At 34.7% G+C, this 19,576-nt stretch overlaps 2 protein-coding genes and 1 long non-coding RNA gene across 10 annotated transcripts; all 3 read right to left on the bottom strand.

Annotated features, from left to right (window-relative positions):
- Positions 1 to 200: 200 nt before the first annotated feature.
- On the bottom strand, positions 201 to 2,680 carry LOC140003804 (probable LRR receptor-like serine/threonine-protein kinase At2g16250). Its single transcript, XM_027227582.2, has 4 exons — positions 1,929 to 2,680; positions 1,616 to 1,726; positions 906 to 928; positions 201 to 803 (listed from the first exon to the last, which is right to left on the bottom strand). Exons 1-4 carry the CDS (start codon positions 2,525 to 2,527, stop codon positions 433 to 435), a joined length of 1,104 nt encoding a protein of 367 aa, XP_027083383.2. The 5' UTR covers positions 2,528 to 2,680; the 3' UTR covers positions 201 to 432.
- Positions 2,681 to 4,240: 1,560 nt separating this feature from the next.
- Positions 4,241 to 12,957, bottom strand: LOC113705663 (uncharacterized). 8 transcript variants are annotated; one of them, XR_011820594.1, is made up of 10 exons: positions 12,587 to 12,957; positions 12,186 to 12,306; positions 9,465 to 12,062; positions 8,747 to 8,845; positions 8,606 to 8,653; positions 7,564 to 7,611; positions 5,836 to 5,957; positions 4,995 to 5,172; positions 4,808 to 4,889; positions 4,241 to 4,698 (listed from the first exon to the last, which is right to left on the bottom strand). It is a non-coding gene; the product is annotated as an uncharacterized lncRNA (long non-coding RNA). The 8 variants fall into 8 exon arrangements; XR_011820591.1 differs by having other exon boundaries at positions 4,241 to 4,693; XR_011820593.1 differs by having other exon boundaries at positions 5,071 to 5,172.
- A 3,163-nt stretch (positions 12,958 to 16,120) lies between these two features.
- On the bottom strand, positions 16,121 to 17,223 carry LOC113705729 (uncharacterized mitochondrial protein AtMg00310-like). Its single transcript, XM_027227646.1, has 2 exons — positions 16,735 to 17,223; positions 16,121 to 16,225 (listed from the first exon to the last, which is right to left on the bottom strand). Exons 1-2 carry the CDS (start codon positions 17,221 to 17,223, stop codon positions 16,121 to 16,123), a joined length of 594 nt encoding a protein of 197 aa, XP_027083447.1.
- Between the last annotated feature and the right edge of the window lie 2,353 nt (positions 17,224 to 19,576).

Genomic DNA, 19,576 nt, shown 5'->3' with positions numbered 1-19,576 from the left:
TGGAAGGTTGATCCAACACAGTTACCAGCTTAGTACATATGATTCAAGGCATAAATGTTAATTTTTTGCAACCCCCTCCATTGCTGTATCAAAGTGTACTTTATGAATGGCTTTGTTATAAATGATCTACAAGTTCTTTTTACTCCTATCATACCAAACATGCAAACAATCAAAGTAGCAACCAAACTTTGCACAATCCCTATCAAAATTGGCTGATTATATAATAGGAAACCAGCCATATTAATTCGTGTGGCCAAGGGTGTGTAGGCCCTCTAGAATGGAAGACATGAAACAAAAAGTACGAGATCTTACAATTATCCATTGAAAGAACAAGTATTTTCATGCATGCCCAGAAAATGAAACGAGGTTTCAATTCTGGAATCGAGATTAATGCTGACCAACGATCTCATAATCACCAGATCAATATCCCTACTAATTAAACTGGATCAATCCGATTCTTTTTCCTTTCCACGAGCCATTTGTAACAGTTGAAGGATTGTGTAAAGCCTCGAGTACATTTGACATTTGTGGCCGCTTAGAAGGCTTGGGATCCAGGCATGCCTTGGCAACAAAAGCTACAGCCCAGATTTCCTTCAAAAGAACCTCATCTATGGTTAAAGACCCATCTACGATGTTTAGAATAAGTTTCTTATCCTGCGAACTAACATTGGACAAGGTGTTTGCCATGCTATCCTTTGTCATACGATAATTGGCAAGGCTAAATTTCATCCTGCCTGTGACCAGCTCAAGCAAGACCATTCCAAAGCAGTAAACATCATAGGCACACGTTGCATCAAATGTACCTGGCCATTCAATTCATGCTTTAGACAAACATATTTTGAAAGTTTTACAGTTATACATTAAAGGACAGCTCAAAATATAAGCTACATGTAGATTCCGCGTACCAGAAATACTTCTCTCAAAACCCCTGTTCAAAATGAAGAGAGAATGTCACAAAACTTAGCTAAGCTACAGTATTAGTACAGGAGACATACTATAGTACTGATTTGGATGCTGCTGAAAATCAATCAGCAGTTTAGCACTCGTAACATAAATAAAAATTCACCGTTCATGTTGATTTTTTGCCCTTTTGGACAATGAATCCTCATATCTCATTAGTTTATGGCAATGCCAAAAAAGGAAGTTCTTTTCTGCACTTAAGAATTTGCCTTAAACAAGAAATTAGAAATTCGAAAGGCAGCAAATGGGTAGCTTTGAATAATTTCGAATTTTTTACTTTAAACAAGATTTCACCATTTTTCCATTTGGTATCCGTTAGCACATCTAAAACTCACATAATTTGCCATGTATACATATATTAACAATTATTACCCTTCCTTCATTTATATACTTTTCCTATTTAATTTTATCTACTCTTCCTTGTATTTGCTTATTGTTCCTAATTAATCTTGCATTTCCAAAAATATGACCCTTGAAATAAAGATCGAAAAAAACATACATCATTTTTAAAAAATTATTTCCTTAGTACTTTCTTGAAAATGGAACATGCGTGGAAAAATATATTAATCAATGTCTATGAAGAATCTTTTTAAAAAAATCCTAAAAGGAAAGCACACAAAAATTAGCCAAAATGCATACTTGATCAAACACGTACCTGGAAAACCTACTCCCATTCGTCTCTTTCGCTTGAGTACAGACCTCATGGAGTCTCCCCAGCCGCACTTCAAAATCATCATCAAGAAGTATGCTACTAGCATCGATGTTTCTTCCCCCCCAAAAAAAAAAAAAAAAAAAAAAAAAAACCAAAAGAATTTATTCAAACCTTCCAAAATAAAAAAAAAAATCATATGTAAGATTAACCTTCCTACACAAGTCGTAAGAGATTTTTTTTTAATATTATACATGCAATAAATAAATAAATAGATGAATGAACAAAAATAAATCTAACAAATTCGAATATGGGCTACCTATGAACAAGTGGTGGATCACATTTATGGTGTAAATAGCACAGACCCTCTGCAATTCCTCTTGCTATCTTCAATCTCGTTTCCCACTTCAACCAATCTAAATTCTTACCGCCGTAAAATGGAACAACATTCCTGAACCAAAAGCTGCGCAAGTCCATATGACGCATATATTTGTAAACAAGAAACTTGTGATTTTCATTCTCCAAGCAATGCCCCAAAAGAGGGACAAATCTAGGATGAGAAACTTTGTTGTAAAATTCCAGTTCTTGCATGAAGAAAGTTCTATCGACAAAGTACAAGTCAACTTTCTTCACCACTACCCGAATTCCAGCTTCTAAAGCACCCCTAAACAGATCCCCTGTGCGGGCACACATGATCAAGTTGAACCTGCTGAAGTTATTGGTGGCTTGGAGAATTTGATCGTATGTAAATGAACTCCTGGCTAGAGATGATGGCGATGGTGATGGTGATGGAGGTGGTGATGGTATTGATGATGCTAAAGAAAGATCGCTTGGAGTTCTTTGAGCAATGAGCCGGAGCTCCTCCCTGAGGAGTGTAGCTCCGACCAGCCTTTCCCAGTTGTCGTAAATTCTGGACATCTTGAATGATTAATCTAATAGATCCTGTTTGGTGGAAAGATTGATTAATCTAGCGGTGGTTTTTGCGTTTTGATAGGTTGGTAAAACTTCAGTCTGTCTAAAAGTTACTCGTGATGTGCTCCACTCCTTTTCTACAAGTTGACCCTGATTAAAACTTGTTCAAGTTCAAAGAGAAATTTAGATTGACAATAATGAAGAAATTTTAAATTTAAGAAATTAGATTCTAAATTTATAAAATCTCAAATTTCACAAAAAGATAAGAACTGAAAATGCTATCATAAGAAAAAATTTAGGATAGAATAAAACTCTCACCAGAATAATATAGAAGAGAAGAAACTTTTAATAGCAGATTTTAAAAGAGAAAAATCTCTCACTAGGAAACCCTAGGAGTGAATCTATCATTAATAAAAACACACGAGTATTTCAAATCCATAGGACAAAGTTTGAGAGTAATTGACTATAATCTAAAGTCAAAAAATTGTAAACGTCAATATATTAGCAACATTTTATTAAAAACATAGGATATTCATTAAAATTAATATTGACTTTTAGGTTTTTATCTTTGGTAACTTGACTATTAATACTGACTTTTAGGGTTTTATCTTTGGTAACTTGACTATGAGTATCAATTATGCAAAGGAATTTGGAAGCTAAAATGAACAACAAAAAAAGATAAAGTTAACATGAAGAAGAAAGGGAAAAATCAGTATGTGAATCTTGATGATAAAAGAAAAGGGAGTAATTTGCTGCACAAGTATAAAATATCAAGTGTTAATTTCTCTCTCTCTCTCTCTCTCTCTCTCTTTGTCGATAATGATAACTATCTAACTTACTTTTACGCCTATTCTATGAAGGAAAGGAAAGCCTGCGGAATGAACTATAAGACCAAATAAGTGCACTACTTCATTATATAAGAACAAGAAGTATTATGCATCTTGTGTGATGCATTGGGTGAGATTTGAATCTCCCGATCTTTTTGACAAAAAAAAAAAAAAAAAATCTCCCGATCTAATGCATAGAAGAGATTTAGGGACTCTTCCTAACCAACCACTGGACCAAGATCCAGTTATTAATTTGTCAGTCAAACTTGGTGTCCTGGAGCAAGGGACCACCAGACAAGTGCAATTATGACTCAGAAGGTTCTTCAAACAATCATTTCGGTTGAACGCTCTTTGGTTGACCAGTCTGTTTGGTTCGTCGGGCATTTTTATCCTTTCCACGGGCTGGCCACCGGAGACCCTCTGCCAGTGGGCTACCTATGAACAAGTGGTGGATCACAGTTGTGGTGTAACTAGGAGGGTAAGCACCGCGCAGCGCGCGGTGAGGTTATACGAGATTGGCATGGCCCATCGAATGAGATTATTCTAGTACAAAATAAAAGGAGGAAAATACTTAGAGAAAGCTAAATAATATGATATTAAAGCAAGTAGCAGGTACATGCCTACTTCAATATCAATAACAATTGTTATAACTTATTACATTTGTCTTGATTGTTTATATATTAGGAAAATTTTTATAAGTGATATAATGTACAACATCTTGGAATTAGATAACTACGATTAAACAAGACAAATTCTTAAACTGGAAATACAATTCAAAATCCAAGAAGAATTGGTGCTAGAATGTGAATTCAAGGTTGTAATCTATCTTCCCCCCCCCCCCCCAATATCTGTCCTTTGGTAGATTTAACTAATTGAAATTGCAATAAAAAAATGCCTTCGGAATGAAAGAATGTGATAAATTCCATATTCAAGCATTCTTGTCTCATTATTTCCTATCAAGAGATAGTAGCACTCAGTGAAGGCAAGGCCTCTAATAGCAACTACCTATTAATGACGGAGCCTGATCTTCCTCCTCAATGTTGTATGCAACTATCACGATTGGAGACTTCCTAGTATCGTTTCAAAATATCCATGCGATGTTTTAGGCAACCAAAAGCAATTGCGAATACAGAAGTTTCCCCTCTTAAATACCATACACCAACAGATAGAAATATGAGATCCAAAACTCCAATCATGTCAAGGAGAAAAATATCCGCGATCAAATTCCATCCCCTCTACAATGTGCAGGCTATTTTTACCATAGCTCCATGTCTCACTTCTTATTAATTCTCTTCCTACTTTTGAAAAGAGTCGGAAGTCCTGTTTCCTACTGCATAATCATTTCCTGCGCTAACAATAGCAATATTTGCAAAATCATGACCGGCAAACCTACAATCATCAGAAATTTAAAACTTAAAATGATTTTTCTTCTTGCAATGGTACAAAGATGGCAAATTACCTCCCTGATGCCAATTTGAGTTCTGAAACAAGCATTTTGGTAGTTTTATCAAATCCCATATGAGAGCTGAATATGTTTCATCCTGAAAAAAAAACACACACAATGAAAAGTGAAAATGGAACATTTTAAATTGCTTTGACACAATAATGGCAATTTCAAAAGCAATTGATAGCGGCAGCAAAGTCACCTTTAACCTTGATAACTTTAATTAAAGAGAGCAATGTAGACAACAATAAAAAAATAGGTCAAATTAGAGATCGGACAAAAATAAATTGGAGCGAAGATGAGAACAAATTCAGCAACATTTGCACCGTCCTGCCTCGCTAATTTAACTCCCACATACTCCAAAGCATCCTCCAATCAATCTGTTCTGCGCAAGTAAATTACATGAAGTGCAAATAATAACTAAACTAAGAATAAGATAATATTCCTATAAACATTTTGCTTTTCTTTGAGATGATAGATTGTAAATTTGCAAGCTCTCTTAAGCCCCAATAAACTACACCACATACGAAAATATGCATTTTGTTGCATTAGTATGCCAAAAAAATACACTCTAATGCAGAATGACAGAAAGTACAGATACAGATGTTGGACTTTAGGCTCAAATCTTCATTAAAAAGCTCCAAATTATTTATCAAAATTATTTCTAATACCTGGAGCATTTTTTATCCATTATTCCCCCTTCTCTTAATCATTATTTGATGGCTTTCCAAATGTAGTACACTTAATCATAGTAAATAAATCTAAAAGATTTAGAAGAGAAAACAAGAAGCAAATAGCACCTTCTTCCATTAAAAGTATGAGAATAACTGACATAGCCAAATATAAGAAGAAGAAAATTTTTAAGACATCATGTTGTGGAATCTACCATAAGGTCACCTCAAAGTGAAATAAGTAGATTGCTTGAACTGATGCAAACGCTATGATTGTTTCTTAGTAAAAAAACAACAAACTTGCTAGCAATTTCAGCACTAATATTGCTTGTACATATCAAATACACTGATATACCATGTAAGACTTGTTACCTGTTTAAAACACTTTCAGTATCTTTAACAATCTTGGGATGCAATTTAATCTGCAACACCAAAATTCTTCCTTTTGGTCCCGAAGTTACTCCAACTACTTTTGCCACGAAGTCTACACATGCCTGCACAATTAACAAGAAAACTTTACTAATCATTCACCACTTAAAAATATTATACAAGAAATAAGTAATAGATGTAAACCAGAAGCTTCTCCAACGCTGAACTATTATGGTTAAAATAGAGTTCTTTAGCCATAGCTATTGCATTTAGCATAGAACTTATAGTTTCAATTAAAACTACAATATGGTTCATACATGAACATTGATGGCTAGGGATAAATAGAACGCCTATGTTTTTCGTTTTGCTTTGTCATCATGAAAGTTTGTTAAAATAAAAAAAAATCATCTAGTTATATATATGATCAATCATCATCAACAACCCTTTTAAAATCAGGGTTCAAGGTTCCAAGAATAAGAACCATTGAGACAGTTTTTAAGATGACCTTAGAGGGGGCACTTTTTAAAAAATTGATAAACAAGACCTATGAGACAGTGAAATAAAAATATCTTGCACAAAGCCTTTTTTTTCCTTTTCCGTTGGGGTGCTGTATGAATAAGTGTATCTAAGCATTCATAAGATAATTAGTTGAAAGTTAATTATAATTATACCCATAATTGTGTTGTATATAACATGAATATGATAATTACTACCAACTTTTGGAAAACATAAATCAAGTATGAAAAGCCAAAATCAGTTTGAAACATATAACTTGTTTCTGTTCATAGTAGAAAAATGAAAAATAAAATGCACAGCAGACATAGCAACCTCCTTGGGAATAGAAATAGCTCTTCTGTGACATGCAATATTGTATCTGACTGTAAGGATAGCAAGCAAAGAAGCTTTGCCTGGCATATAGTGCAAATTAAATCAGAATTTGATATCTTTTTTTTTTTTTTTTGCCGAGTCAAGTACACAATAGGGGAGAAAAGTGGATTTCATTTGAAAAAATACATCACCATAAAATAAAAATAAAAAGAAACATGGTAATTAGAAGAATATACCTTTCTTATATAGAAAGACATGATTAAACATCTTTCATCCTTTTCTGTCCTCAAAAGGTCAAGAACGACATAAATCTTCCATGAAAATATAAGTGAATGAGATGGTAGTGTTTTCATAGTACAGAGAGAAAAATGTTGCTAAAGACCAGAACATAGCAATAAAATTTCTCTCAAAGGATGACCAGTCCTCTCAAATGTCCCAAATAATAGTAACATCATCTTCAAAATAACCTTCTTAACTTTTCCATTTTTTGCAAGGGCTTATGCAATCCAACATCACTATAAAAACACCTTTTTTGAAGAATATTTTAGATTGTGATCTTGCAACAAAATTATAACGGACAATCTCTTTTTCAGCTAAAGCAAGGCCAACCATTTCTTTGAAGATGAATAGAGGCATAAAATTTTGACAAGCTGCCTTCCTTGAAATAAATCAATATTCATTCCCAAAACTTTTTGTCTTTTGTGCAAGCAACCTTATAATTTCAATATATTTTCACTACCAGAAAGGTTTTACACCAATATGGAATAAAGCCAATTAAAATAAGATAAAGCGAATAACTCCAAAGACCACAAGACCTGCCATATTTACATTGACTGATTGGAAAGGTCCAATGTCTCAAGCGATTTGGTGATTGGTAAATGAAAGGTAATAAACATATTATACCTTAGCATCAACTTCCAAAGAATTGATGTAGAGTTAGTTACTTGGATCCTACAATGAGAACCAAGAAAGCCAAAATAAGTCTTACAAACCAGACAAATGCTAGGAAAATACAGTGTTATATTACCAAATTAAAGGTACCTTTGGTGACATCTAGTTGAAGATACAAAGTTGCTCTATCAATTTGCAATCATCAACATACCTTATATGCATGTTCTTTCCCATGTTAAGATTCATCTCACTCTATTGGCCAATTAAGTTCCATTCTACGTTTTTTGTCTAACTTGATAACATATTTAGAATTAAACAGTCACAGCAATACAACTCAGCAAGAAAACCCACCAAGCACAAGTTATATGATACATGCAAGAAAACTTACTATTACTAATTGTTTAGTAAGGAAATAAAGGAGTATAAATTCCAAATTTCTAGTACTAACTTTTACATATCAGTTATGAAGGTTAATAACATGTGGATCCCTTGTATACATTTGATCAAATAACTACATGACAATGCGGGGTAGAATTGCTAACATGCACAACTTAGTCATATCCGTTTTCTTTTCTGTCAGAAAAACTGCTTCACTCGTAAGTGCTTTAAAAGCCATCATATGGGAAGAATGATCAAAAAGGTTGAAAGAAAAATGGATCACACAATAGCTTAACAAGTGAAAGCTAGATCAAGAATCAAGAGGGTTGATCATTTCAGAACTAACTGAAACATAAAGGGAACAAAATAGGAGCTCAAACAACTGAACAGGAGCTGAAAAAAATTCAGTATTCATTGTCAAGAAATCATCAAACTACACTATATTCACTCATATTGAAAATCAATAAGATACCAATACCCCTAATGAGTAAATACGATTTGTCTCGATGACCATATACTATAAATACAGTACGTAAAAATATTAAATTTTTTTCAAATTCCATAATTTCAGGAAAACAAGTAGCACTCTCCTCACTGAAACTCTAACTTTAGTCACCACAAATGAACAATTTAAGGAATAACAATTGAAATTATGGTAAAAAGGAAAGCAAAAAACCTGTAATAACGGAAAAGCAACAAGTTATAAAGTCCGATGTAACCTCTTCTGCAAAGAGCAAAGGAAAAGGGGTATAACATTTAGAGTACAAACTGCAATAAAATACACATGAACAGAAGAAGGTACAATCAAACTACTCACTAATTTTACACAAAGTAGGCTGGATACGGTATTGAGTCGTGCTGCTATATTCTGGAGTAGTTCTTGGAAAGGACAGAAGAAAATTTCCAAATTTTGGACCTGCAATATCAAAAAATTATACATTAGACAACAGAATCGAGGGGAAAAATCATTTAAAGGCATCAGATTGACAAAAATCGAAAAGAAACAAGCTGTGAATTTAAACAATTCTTCACATAGAACTTATCCAGAATAATGCTATGATTAGGCTCTCAGCAAATTGGAATTGGAATAAATTGAGAAATCAAAGATAAAAAATTAGTTCGTCAGTTGACCACTCATCGTAGATATCGCATTGGAAAAAGAAACAACGAAGAAAAAAGATTCTCGACCTCGACAGAAAGAAAGTGCACCAATCAATTTCAGAAGTTTATTTTGTCGCGTTCTACACCAATCAATTTAACAAATTACCTATGATTTTTATTTTACTTCAAAAGTTTATTTACTTTTTAACCCCCTAACACACAAACAAGTCTTTTTACTACTTCTTTTCCCCTAAAAAAAAGTTTCAGAAAGACGTACAAAAACAAATATGTTTCAGACAGAAAAAAACACGAGACAAAAAAAAACAGATAAAAAGGAAATTGGGAACATGAATTAAACAAATAAAAAATGCAAAGGCAGGTGAGAAAAAGAATTAAGAGTCTCAAAGATGGGGAAAATCATGGAAAACACTCACTCTGATCCGGAGTCATCTTTGAGAAGCATTAGAGAAACATACAACCTTCCACCTTCTTTTTCAAACAAACAAATGCAGATGTGATTGATGGGAGAAGGTTGCCTGCTCCCAACTTTTCAGTGATGGTAGCGGGTTCCCTTTTCTCCACTCCTTTCATTAACCATCCGACTCCCTCTCTCTAACCCTTTACTTTCTCTTTCTTCTCGTCTTCTTCCTCATCCTCACAAAGAAAACTGCACTTTTTCTCTCTTCAATTTCAGAAGCTTTTTCTCTCTTCAATTTCTTTAACATATATGTAAAAGGACAAATGCCATGGCTCAAAAGGGATGATTGTGTTGCTGATGTGGCCAATCGTTATTGGCTGGAGTGTGTTCGTCCATCTGTCTATTCTGTTCTATACTTAGTACCTAAAGTCAGTAAACTTTTCAATAATAACTTCTTCTTCTACATGACAGACCAAAACTGTCCTAAGACATTGGCACAAGTACAAATTTGAAAAACTACTGATAGAAGAGTTGTATCTAAAAGCATCCCAATTTAAGCACCAATAAAACCCAACCAGAGCTTTTCACATGAAAAACAAACAGCTCTGCATTTTTAGAACCACTGTTAATTCTAGAATTGTGAAAACAAAATGACTATAGCCCATGAGACATAAACAAGATGACAAAAAAAACAAGTATCCCCATGAAAAAAAACTCAAAGCAAGAAGCACTCTCAAATTGAGACCTAAACGAATGCAAGCAATTTGAAAGAATCGACAGAACTGCAACAGTGTATACATTTTGAAAATCACAATCAGTTAGTCCTCGGATGCTAGATTGCTAATCACTTGAGACAAACAAACCAGCCAATTAATGGGCCCTAGAAAGCACGATAGTCAACACCCTTAACTATGTACACTGATAGGCATTAGTTAGCGAAAATTAAAAGCACAAGTCTTCACAAAACTATAAACAAATACAAAAAAGGCGTATAATTAGACATTTAATAAAAACAGAGTTTAACTTAAAAAAGTAGATGGATGTAATAGAAGTTAGACAAGGAAGAATCCATCTTCCTTGAAGCGTATACATCCAGCAATAATTCATGAGTATGCAGCAAAGCTACTCAGCATTCATCTATTAACTAAAATCAGGATACTAAATCCAACAATGACTCATGTATATAGAGAAATGAAATACTGCTCCGGACATTATTATGTGGCACAATTAAACTAACATGAGAGTATAAGTCAACTTATCCGGAAAACTAAATTCCAATTTGTCAAATTACAAATGGAACAGATTTGCGCTTTTTACCAACCACAACTACCATCTAGGACTCTGGAACAATATGAATGAATAGCCAGGAACCATCAGACTTAAATAAGGACTATGAAAAGAAAACAGCCATATAGCAATAGAAAAGGACATGATGCAAGAAAAACGTTGATGCAAGGCAAAAACGCTTCCAATCTATGACCACAACAAGCGAGCAATCTAAAACATTCTTGACAGTGATTGATCAATAATCAACATGGTTAAAAGATCACAATCAAGTAAAAAGACAGTACCCCTGCAAAGTTACAAGTCTTCCCAGATGATTAAATAGCAGAAGTTTGAAAGATAAAATCACTCTCCAATGATGACCACAAAAGAAAAGCAGCCTGAAATTCATCACTTGATCTATTGCGCCAATGTAAAAAGCACAAGCATCACAAATTCACAATCTACTAAAGTCATTAAATAGCATAGCTTAATGTCTAGTCACTCTCAAACTATGAGCACAAACAGCAAGCAACTTAAAGTATTCATTTTACTAATAAATCATGCAAAAGTGAGATATCACTACAACAGTAGCTACTAAAAAGTGTCAAAATCTAAAACTAACTCCTCCAATGTAATAGTACATGACCAAAACTGACAAACCATAAAAATTAAAAAATTAAAAACAAAAGATTTTGCACATAACTTCCCCTTCTATATGATCTGTTTTCGAAATTATCAAACAAATCAAGTGATCAGAGGCACATTAAAAATCTCGGGTTTGAAGCTACTGAAAATCATAAAAATCCTAAAACCATGATCCACCAAGTAAAGTTACATATCCTAGGAAACCTAATCAAGATTTATGCCGAAAAACCTAATCTGCCAAGCAAAGTTACAGATCCTGGAACACCATAATCGAGATTTAACCCTGAATCACTTTCTGTAATATAGCAATCTTAAACCCAAATTTTCATAAATTCAAATTTACTCTAAAACAATTCTATGCCAATAAACTAAATTCCCATCTCCCAAAATTCTGAAGTCCATAAATCTGTAACAAAACAAATAAAAAAGTTACCCGTTTCAGCTCTGGAAAAAAGCAAGAAAAAAGATCATTTAGTCAGAAAAGATTAGCAATACTGAGAAAATAAATTGATAAAATTCAAACACCATTTAGAAAAGAAAAATAAAAGAATTAAAGATATCAGTAGATATCATTCACCTGAATGTTCAACTAACATTTTAACAAGTGAAAGAACATTAATTTACGCCTTCCTTTTGCTGTACTTTTGAAAGGCCCAAACGCACAGCCGATCCCCCATCTGAATACAGTAAAAACCCCAAAAATCTGTATAAAACATACAAGAACAACCATGTATCAAGTATTTCTGATGAAATATTTATTAGAAAGAATGAATTGAATTTCAATAAGGAAAACAAAAAATTAGTGAAACGAATAGCTTTAGTTTACCTGAATCTTCAATTGGCATATGTACAAATCCAAAAGCCCTGAATTTGCATCTTTCTTTCTCCGCCATTTTCACACACAGAAACACACACCCAATCCCCATCTCCTCTTCTGGAAACAAATGCTACACAAATAATTTGTGGAAAACAAGAACTTGTTCAAAGAAAACTCTAAAAATCTTGGAAAAAAGTAAAATAGGGCCCAATTTGAACGTTATAATTTGGGAAACATATTAAAAAAAAAGCACAAAAATTTTGAAATGGCAGAGAGATAGGGAGAGAGATGGTAATATCAGCTTTGATGAGAGAAATGAAGGAGAAAAGGCCGGAGAGAATAGGAGGGTTTATATAAGTAGATGGGGTTTTGAGAAGTACAATCAGGTAATTTAAAAAAAAAAAACTCACCGATGATGATGATGCTGAGAATTTCTGAGAAGAGGAGTACATGGAGTTTAAAAGGAGAAGCAATCTTCATTTTTTTCCTTTTATGATCGTGGGTAACCCAATTTACCCGAGAATGAGATGATGAGACTGGCAGGGAAGGAGAGGTAGAAGGACTCGGGGAGATGGAAGCGTAGAAGTCTGGAAGAAATTGTTGGAGAAAGAGGAGAAAAATTTTTGACGTCTGTCACAAGTATCTCGAGCCCATTCCCACTGTGATTGTCACTGAAAAAGTCGGAAACACGCAACGTCTCACTGAAAAAGTCGGGAGCAAGTGACCTAATTTGCCGCGCAGCTGGACATTTGATCCGGTGGTCATCATCCTTTTTGGTGATACTGGAGGTCAGAATTCTACCTCTACCTCCCTTAAATTTGCCACAACCCTTCCTCCTAGATTAGACTAGATTAAATTATAGGACATTTACCGTTGCCGACAAAAAAAAAAAGTAACCTAATTTGTCCAATCAAATCAATTGAATCTGTGATTTAAAAAAGGGATAATTTCATAAACCTCCCCTGAGGTTTCTGATATTTACACTTACCTCCCTTGTGGTTTGAACAATTACACTGACCTTCCCTGAGATTACTAATCCTTTACAAATTCAGTCTAAATGATTAAAATATTATTTTAGAGAGTGAAATTAGAATTTTGTACATGATTTGTCCTTTGTGCCACATGTCCAATGAATGACAAAGTATTACAAATTAATTAATAATTAATAAACTTTAACGAGCGTAGTTTATAGGCAAAAACGTATTGCCTATTTAAAGTACCAGCTCTTTACATGAATTTTATTTTCAAACATTTACTTTATCACAAATATTTATTCTCAAATACAGATTTGTATTTACTCTCAAATATTTAATTTTTGTTAAATACAAAAGCTACCAGTTTTTCTTCCGTAGAAATATTAATATAACATTTTTTCAATTTCAGTTACAAATATTTATGTATTTAACATAAATTAAATGATTCAGAATAAAATACTCATAAAGAACTAATATTTTACTTATGTAATGGATGAAAGTCATAAAAGAACTGATACTTTAAATAGGCAATACGTATTTGCCTATAAATTACGCTCGTTAAAGTTTATTAATTGTTAATTAATTTGTAATACTTTGCCATTCATTGGACATGTGGCACAAAGGACAAATCAGGTACAAAATTCTAATTTCACTCTCTAAAATAATATTTTAATCATTTGGACTGAATTTGTAAATGATTAGTAACCTCAGGGGAGGTCAGTGTAATTGTTCAAACCACAGGGGAGGTAAGTGTAAATGTCAGAAACCTCAGGGGAGGTTTCTGAAATTATCCCTTTAAAAAAAGGTCACCTGCAGAACACGTGATGATAAACAAAACCATGGAATTAAAAAATTTTGGACGAACACCCTCCAACCAATCACATTTCGCCACATCACCAATAATACACACTCTTGAGGCATGGCATTCCCCCTTTTATACATATGTTAAATAGCACAGACCCTCTGCAATTCCTCTTGCTATCTTCAATCTCGTTTCCCACTTTAACCAATCTAAATTCTTACCGCGGTAAAATGGAACAACATTCCTGGACCAAAAGCTGTGCAAGTCCATATGAGGCATATATTTGTAAACAAGAAACTTGTGATTTTCATTCTCCAAGCAATGCCCCAAAAGAGGGACAAATCTAGGATGAGAAACTTTTTGTTGTAAAATTCCAGTTCTCGCATTAAGGAAGTTCTATTGATCAAGAACAAGTCAACTTTCTTCACTACTACCCGAATTCCAGCTTCTAAAGCACCCCTAAACAGAAGCCCTGTGCGGGCATACATGATCAAGTTGGAGCCGCTGAAGTTATCGGTCGCTTGAAGAATTTGATCGTATGTAAATGAACTCCTTGCCAGCGATGATGGTGATGGTGATGGTAGTGATGATGCTAAAGAAAGATCGCTGGGAGTTCTTTGAGCAATGAGCCGGAGCTCCTCCCTGAGGAGTGTAGCACCGACCAGCCTTTCCCAGTTGTCGTAAATTCTGGACATCTTGATTTGATTAATCTACTAAATTTTGTTTGGTGGAAAGATTGATTGATCTTAATCTTTAAGAAAATCACGGCCCAAGTTCTGCATTTCAATTTCGGAAAAAGTCTTACTAATAAACTAACCTTACAACAAAAATTAGTCAACTGCATTACTGTACAAGTAAACTAGATTGAATGAATAATATAAATTTTTTGAAAAAAAAACTGCTATGAGCATCAAATAAGCTGACCAACCACACGTCTTATTAAAAAGACCACATTCGAGATTGCTGTCATCAATTTTTAATTAAGAAAAATATGCAGAAAAACTTACATAAGAGTTTCCAGTAGATAATCTATAATTTAATGCATAAAAAATTTGAAGATTTATTAGTCAACTCGTATTAATTTTTTTTATAATCATATAGATGTATAATGATCTCTTAAATCTGAAATGATGAATCAGGAAGAATTATGAGTATTACTCTTATTTGATAGAAAAGGGGAAAAAAAGGCTAGACTACACATCATTAAAATGAAAATTTGTCAAACTATTCAATTACAGATTCCATGAATATCGTGCAAAAAATAGGAGACGATGGAAGTAAGCAGAAATGAAAAAGGCAATTATGATAAAAAAAATTAACTAGATGATAATTGCAATATATAACCTTAAACTATCAATAATTGGTGATTTTCATTTTAAACTAGTTTTTTTAATTAAGTATGTTACGCTACCAAAATTGTAGCAAATTGCTTAGGTGAGTTGAAAAGCAATGAACCTTGAATCAAATATTTTTAGCTTTTGTTCTTTTTTTTCAGAAATGGTAGAAATTTTATTTCTTATAATAAGAAAGTAACACTACATTGTGTAAGCAAGGGATCAATATTTGACTTTACAAAAGTGGACAAGGCCACTAAGGAGCTTTAAGTTCCTCATCAAAGTATATGCATAGCTAATCTACTCAGTTTTGCATTGAGTCTATTCATTTTAACAGGCAATCTATCAAATGAGCATTTCCTAAAATTGAGCAAAGATCTTTTATATCCTCCAGGTGAGTAGCCAGCCGTATGTTGCTAGAAGATTGATACCTTATCATATTTAGGACCTGAGTACATGGCGTTTGGATCTTGATATACTGCCACCCTTTCTCTTTAGCTTGCAAAGCGCCAGTTTAATGGCCAAAAGATTGTCCAGTACTACTGATCCAGTGCTTCTCTCGTTCAGTATCCAAGCTTCGGATTTCTGGCCGAAGGTGTTTTCTGCTGTAGCTCCAATTCCCATGTTTTGTCCTTCTACATGTTGTCTTACCTCAACACTAATGTTCAACAAATTTTCATCCTCCCCCACCCTTTCTTCCTCATTTTGTGTTGTTTCTGTTTCTGAGATGCTCATCTGGTGTTCGGTCTGCTGTAATTGGTGATACTCCTCCCAATCCTTGATTGCTTTCCTGATGACTTCCATTGAATGCCTATCCTTCTCTTCGATTCAGCTTCATTCCTGGCTTTCCAAATCTGCCAAAGTATTTCCGTTATTAAGGCTATGTGTTCCCATCCATCCTTTCGCGTCTGAGCTTCCATTAACATACTCCACCATCTCCTGAAGTCAGCAGTGTACTCCTTCAGTCCATCCCACTAGAGGGGTGCCATCAGCCAAATCATTTGTGCTTGTTTGCAATGAAAGAAAATGTGTTCCACTGTTTCACTATTTTCCCCACATAGCTTGCAGATTATATCACCTTTACCTGTTCGTTTATGTATTGCTTCCCTACATGGCAAGGCTTGGTTCACGCTTCTCCAAACAAACAGCTTTTGTTTGTGCTTTATCTTCATTCTCCATAGCTGTTTCCAAACCTTCCTACTTCCTCCTTCCCAACTTGTCTCTCCCTTAACTCTTTTGTTTAGTCCCGGCTGTTTGTTCTCTTTTGTTATCACTTCATATGCTGAGCTAACTGTGTATTGACCATTCTCACTATGGCACCAGAAATAGCAGCCAGGTCTACCAGTTAGGCTTATAGGGATTTTGAGTATTTGTACCGCATCTCTTGCATTAAAGGTCCTGAAAATTAGTGGTGAGTTCTATTGAAAGTTGGAAATCAGTTCACTCACTTTGCTAATCTTGCAATCTGGGGGTTTTGGGGACTCAACTTTGCCTTCTTTACCCTCCTGGATCCAGGCATCCTCCCAAATTCTGGTACCTTTGCCATTACCTATTCTCTTCCTTGTTCCTCTCCTTACCTCCTCTCTTGCTCCCATCATGCTTTTCCATATCCAGGAGGAATTGCCTTTTGCTTCACAACTTAAAGGTGACTCCTTCTGATAATACTTGGCTTTGATCACCTTGCTCATCAGCAGGTTTGGGCACGTGAGGGGCCTCCAGATTTGTTTCCCCAACAAAGCTTTATTAAAGCCTTGTAGGTCATTAAATCCTAAGCCACCATTGTGCTTTCCAGTTGCCATCCTTTTCCATGAACACCAATGCACTTTCCTTTTTCCATTATCCTCTCCCCACCAAAATCTTGCCATTAGAGTGTGTATATCTTTGCAGAGTTTCACTGGAAGCTTGAAACATGACATTGCATAGGTTGGCATTGCCATAGTTATAGCTTTTAGTAAAACCTCTTTGCCTGCTTGGAAGAGCTTCTTGTTGCACCAATTAGAGACTGTTTTCTGACACTTGTCTCTGACAAAACCAAAGATCTGGTCCTTAGTTCTGGTATGACGATTGGCAACCCCAAATACTTTCCTTGATGTACTACCTGTATATTTCCTAGGCTACTGCAGATCTCCTTTTGTTCCTTCCGGTCCACATTCTTACTAAAGAAGACTAATGACTTTTTCATGTTCATCATTTGTCCTGAGCCTTGTTCATACGTCTCCAAAATCTTCATCACCTCATCAGCTTAAACCTTTTCAGCTTTGCAAAAAATCAGAGAGTCATCTACAAAGAAAAAGTGGTTGATTGATGGTCCATATCTACTTATCTTCAATCCTACCAGCTTATGGTTGCTCTCAGCTTGAGTCAGCAAATTGGAAAAACCTTCTGATACTAACAAGAAAAGATAAGGTGATAGAGGATCACCTTGTCTAATTCCCCTTGAAGATGTTATATATCCTTTTGACTCCTCATTTATGTTGAAAGAGAATGTAGCCGTGGTGATGCATTCCATAATCCAGTTGATCCATATCTCGCTGAATCCCATTTTGGTGATCATTGCCTTCAAATAGCCCTACTCCACCCTATCGTAAGCCTTTGACATGTCTAACTTTAAAGCCATGAAGCCTTGAGATCCTTGTCTTTTATTTTTAATGTAGTGCAAGTACTCATGAGAGATAATAACATTGTCCAAAATTTGTCTTCCAGGCACAAAGGCTGCTTGGTTTTTACTGATGCAATTATTAAAAATTTTTTTCAATCTATTTGCAAGAATTTTGGAAATGATTTTATAAAAAACATTGCAAAGACTTATAGGCCTGAACTGCTTGATCTCAATGGGATTTTCTACCTTTAGTATCAGGGATATGATGGTATGGTTGACTGCTTTTAGCATATGTCCAGAGTGGAAGAAACTTTGGATGGCCTGAATGATGTCTGTTTTGAGGATGTGCCAAAATTTTTGAAAGAAGATTGGTGTCATACTATCCGGGCCAAGAGATTTTGTTGGGTTCATGGAAAATAAAGCTTCTTTAATTTCTTTCTCCCTCACAAGTGCGATAAGTCCTATGTTCATTTGGTCAGTGATGGTCAGTGATATTCCCTCTAGAACCATGTCTGTATTATTGGCCCCCTTACTACAGAAGAGATCTGTATAATGCTTCACCACTTCTTCTCCTATCTCTTCTTCAGTGTTTGTCCAGGACTTATACCCTCTTTGTATTCTATTTATCTTATTTCTCTGGGTTAAAAATAAAAAAACCTCCTGTGGTAAGTCTAATACACAGAAAAACCCCCTATGATTTCAAAATATACAACGCAACACCTCGTGCTTTGAACTAAGTTGTAACATTGACGGAAATCGGTAAAATTAACGGAACTGATGTACTGTAAGTTAAAAACAAATTCTTTATACTTAATTTTTAGTAAATATTCCTATTGTACCCCTTAACCCCCAATAAAACTCCCTCCCAGCGATACTTGTGTATAGAATCGATTTCTACTTGATGGAGAGAAATTGAACTAGCCTTTGGGAGAAATCAAATTACCACACAGGAGGTTTGAAAGGTAAAGCCATCCTCTAGATACGAAGTCAACTTGCGAGGAACTACTACACAATCTTGGCTAAGGTAAAAGCATTTGATTTTGGGTTTTGGCTAACAAATTGTTGTTATTAGGGTTTAAAGTAAGAATGTTGGTAACTAAATTGGGATTTATCTACTGATGAAGGGAAATGACTGGCTAAAAAATTTGCTCATGTCTTCCTCAAGCTCTCGAGGGGATAGTGGAGCTAGGAATCTACGGTACCAATATAAGCTGTGCGACTGTCGAAGAAAGGCAAAGGTGAAGATTGTTGAGTCCGAAAAGCCATCCAAAGGGATGCTGTACTTTGTTTGTGAAAGGGATGAATGCAGATTTTTCTCATGGTGTAATCCCATCTACAGAGATGAAACCGGCAGAGGAAACTTTTTTGAGAGGCCAATGGTTGAAGAACATTTGTCGTGCTTGAACTTGAATGATGAAGTGAAGAACTTGAAAGTACTAGTTAGTTATTGTCTAATGGTATCTATTTTTTCACTTTTGCTTCTGTTGATGAAAATGTCTGTAAAATAAGACAATGAAGAAGCTTATGAATGGAAATGAAGAAAATCAGGTAGTTTGTTTTGCTCATGGAAATGTGCACTTTATTCTTCTATTTTTCTGAAAGATGTCCTACCTAAAACAATGAAACAAACATCTAACTATTATATACACTTGTAATCATATTTGTGCATTAAAAATAGTTTTGAGCAATAA

The sequence above is a fragment of the Coffea arabica genome, chromosome 8c (genome assembly GCF_036785885.1).
Source record: "Coffea arabica cultivar ET-39 chromosome 8c, Coffea Arabica ET-39 HiFi, whole genome shotgun sequence".
NCBI lineage: Eukaryota > Viridiplantae > Streptophyta > Magnoliopsida > Gentianales > Rubiaceae > Coffea > Coffea arabica.
Note: the sequence above shows the minus strand (reverse complement) of the source record. Positions and strands in the feature narration are given on the sequence as shown.

Bases quoted from the DNA above. Each gene is read 5' to 3' on its own strand.
- LOC140003804 (XM_027227582.2), bottom strand. From the start codon at position 2,527: ATGTCCAGAATTTACGACAACTGGGAAAGGCTGGTCGGAGCTACACTC. The intron at 1,727-1,928 runs GTAGCCCATATT...TTGGGGGGGAAG, and splicing joins GATCCACCACTTGTTCATAG to AAACATCGATGCTAGTAGCA. The intron at 804-905 runs GTACGCGGAATC...TTGAATGGCCAG, and splicing joins TTTTGAGAGAAGTATTTCTG to GTACATTTGATGCAACGTGT.
- LOC113705729 (XM_027227646.1), bottom strand. From the start codon at position 17,223: ATGGCAATGCCAACCTATGCAATGTCATGTTTCAAGCTTCCAGTGAAA. The intron at 16,226-16,734 runs GTGAGTGAACTG...TGCTGACTTCAG, and splicing joins CAGATTGCAAGATTAGCAAA to GAGATGGTGGAGTATGTTAA.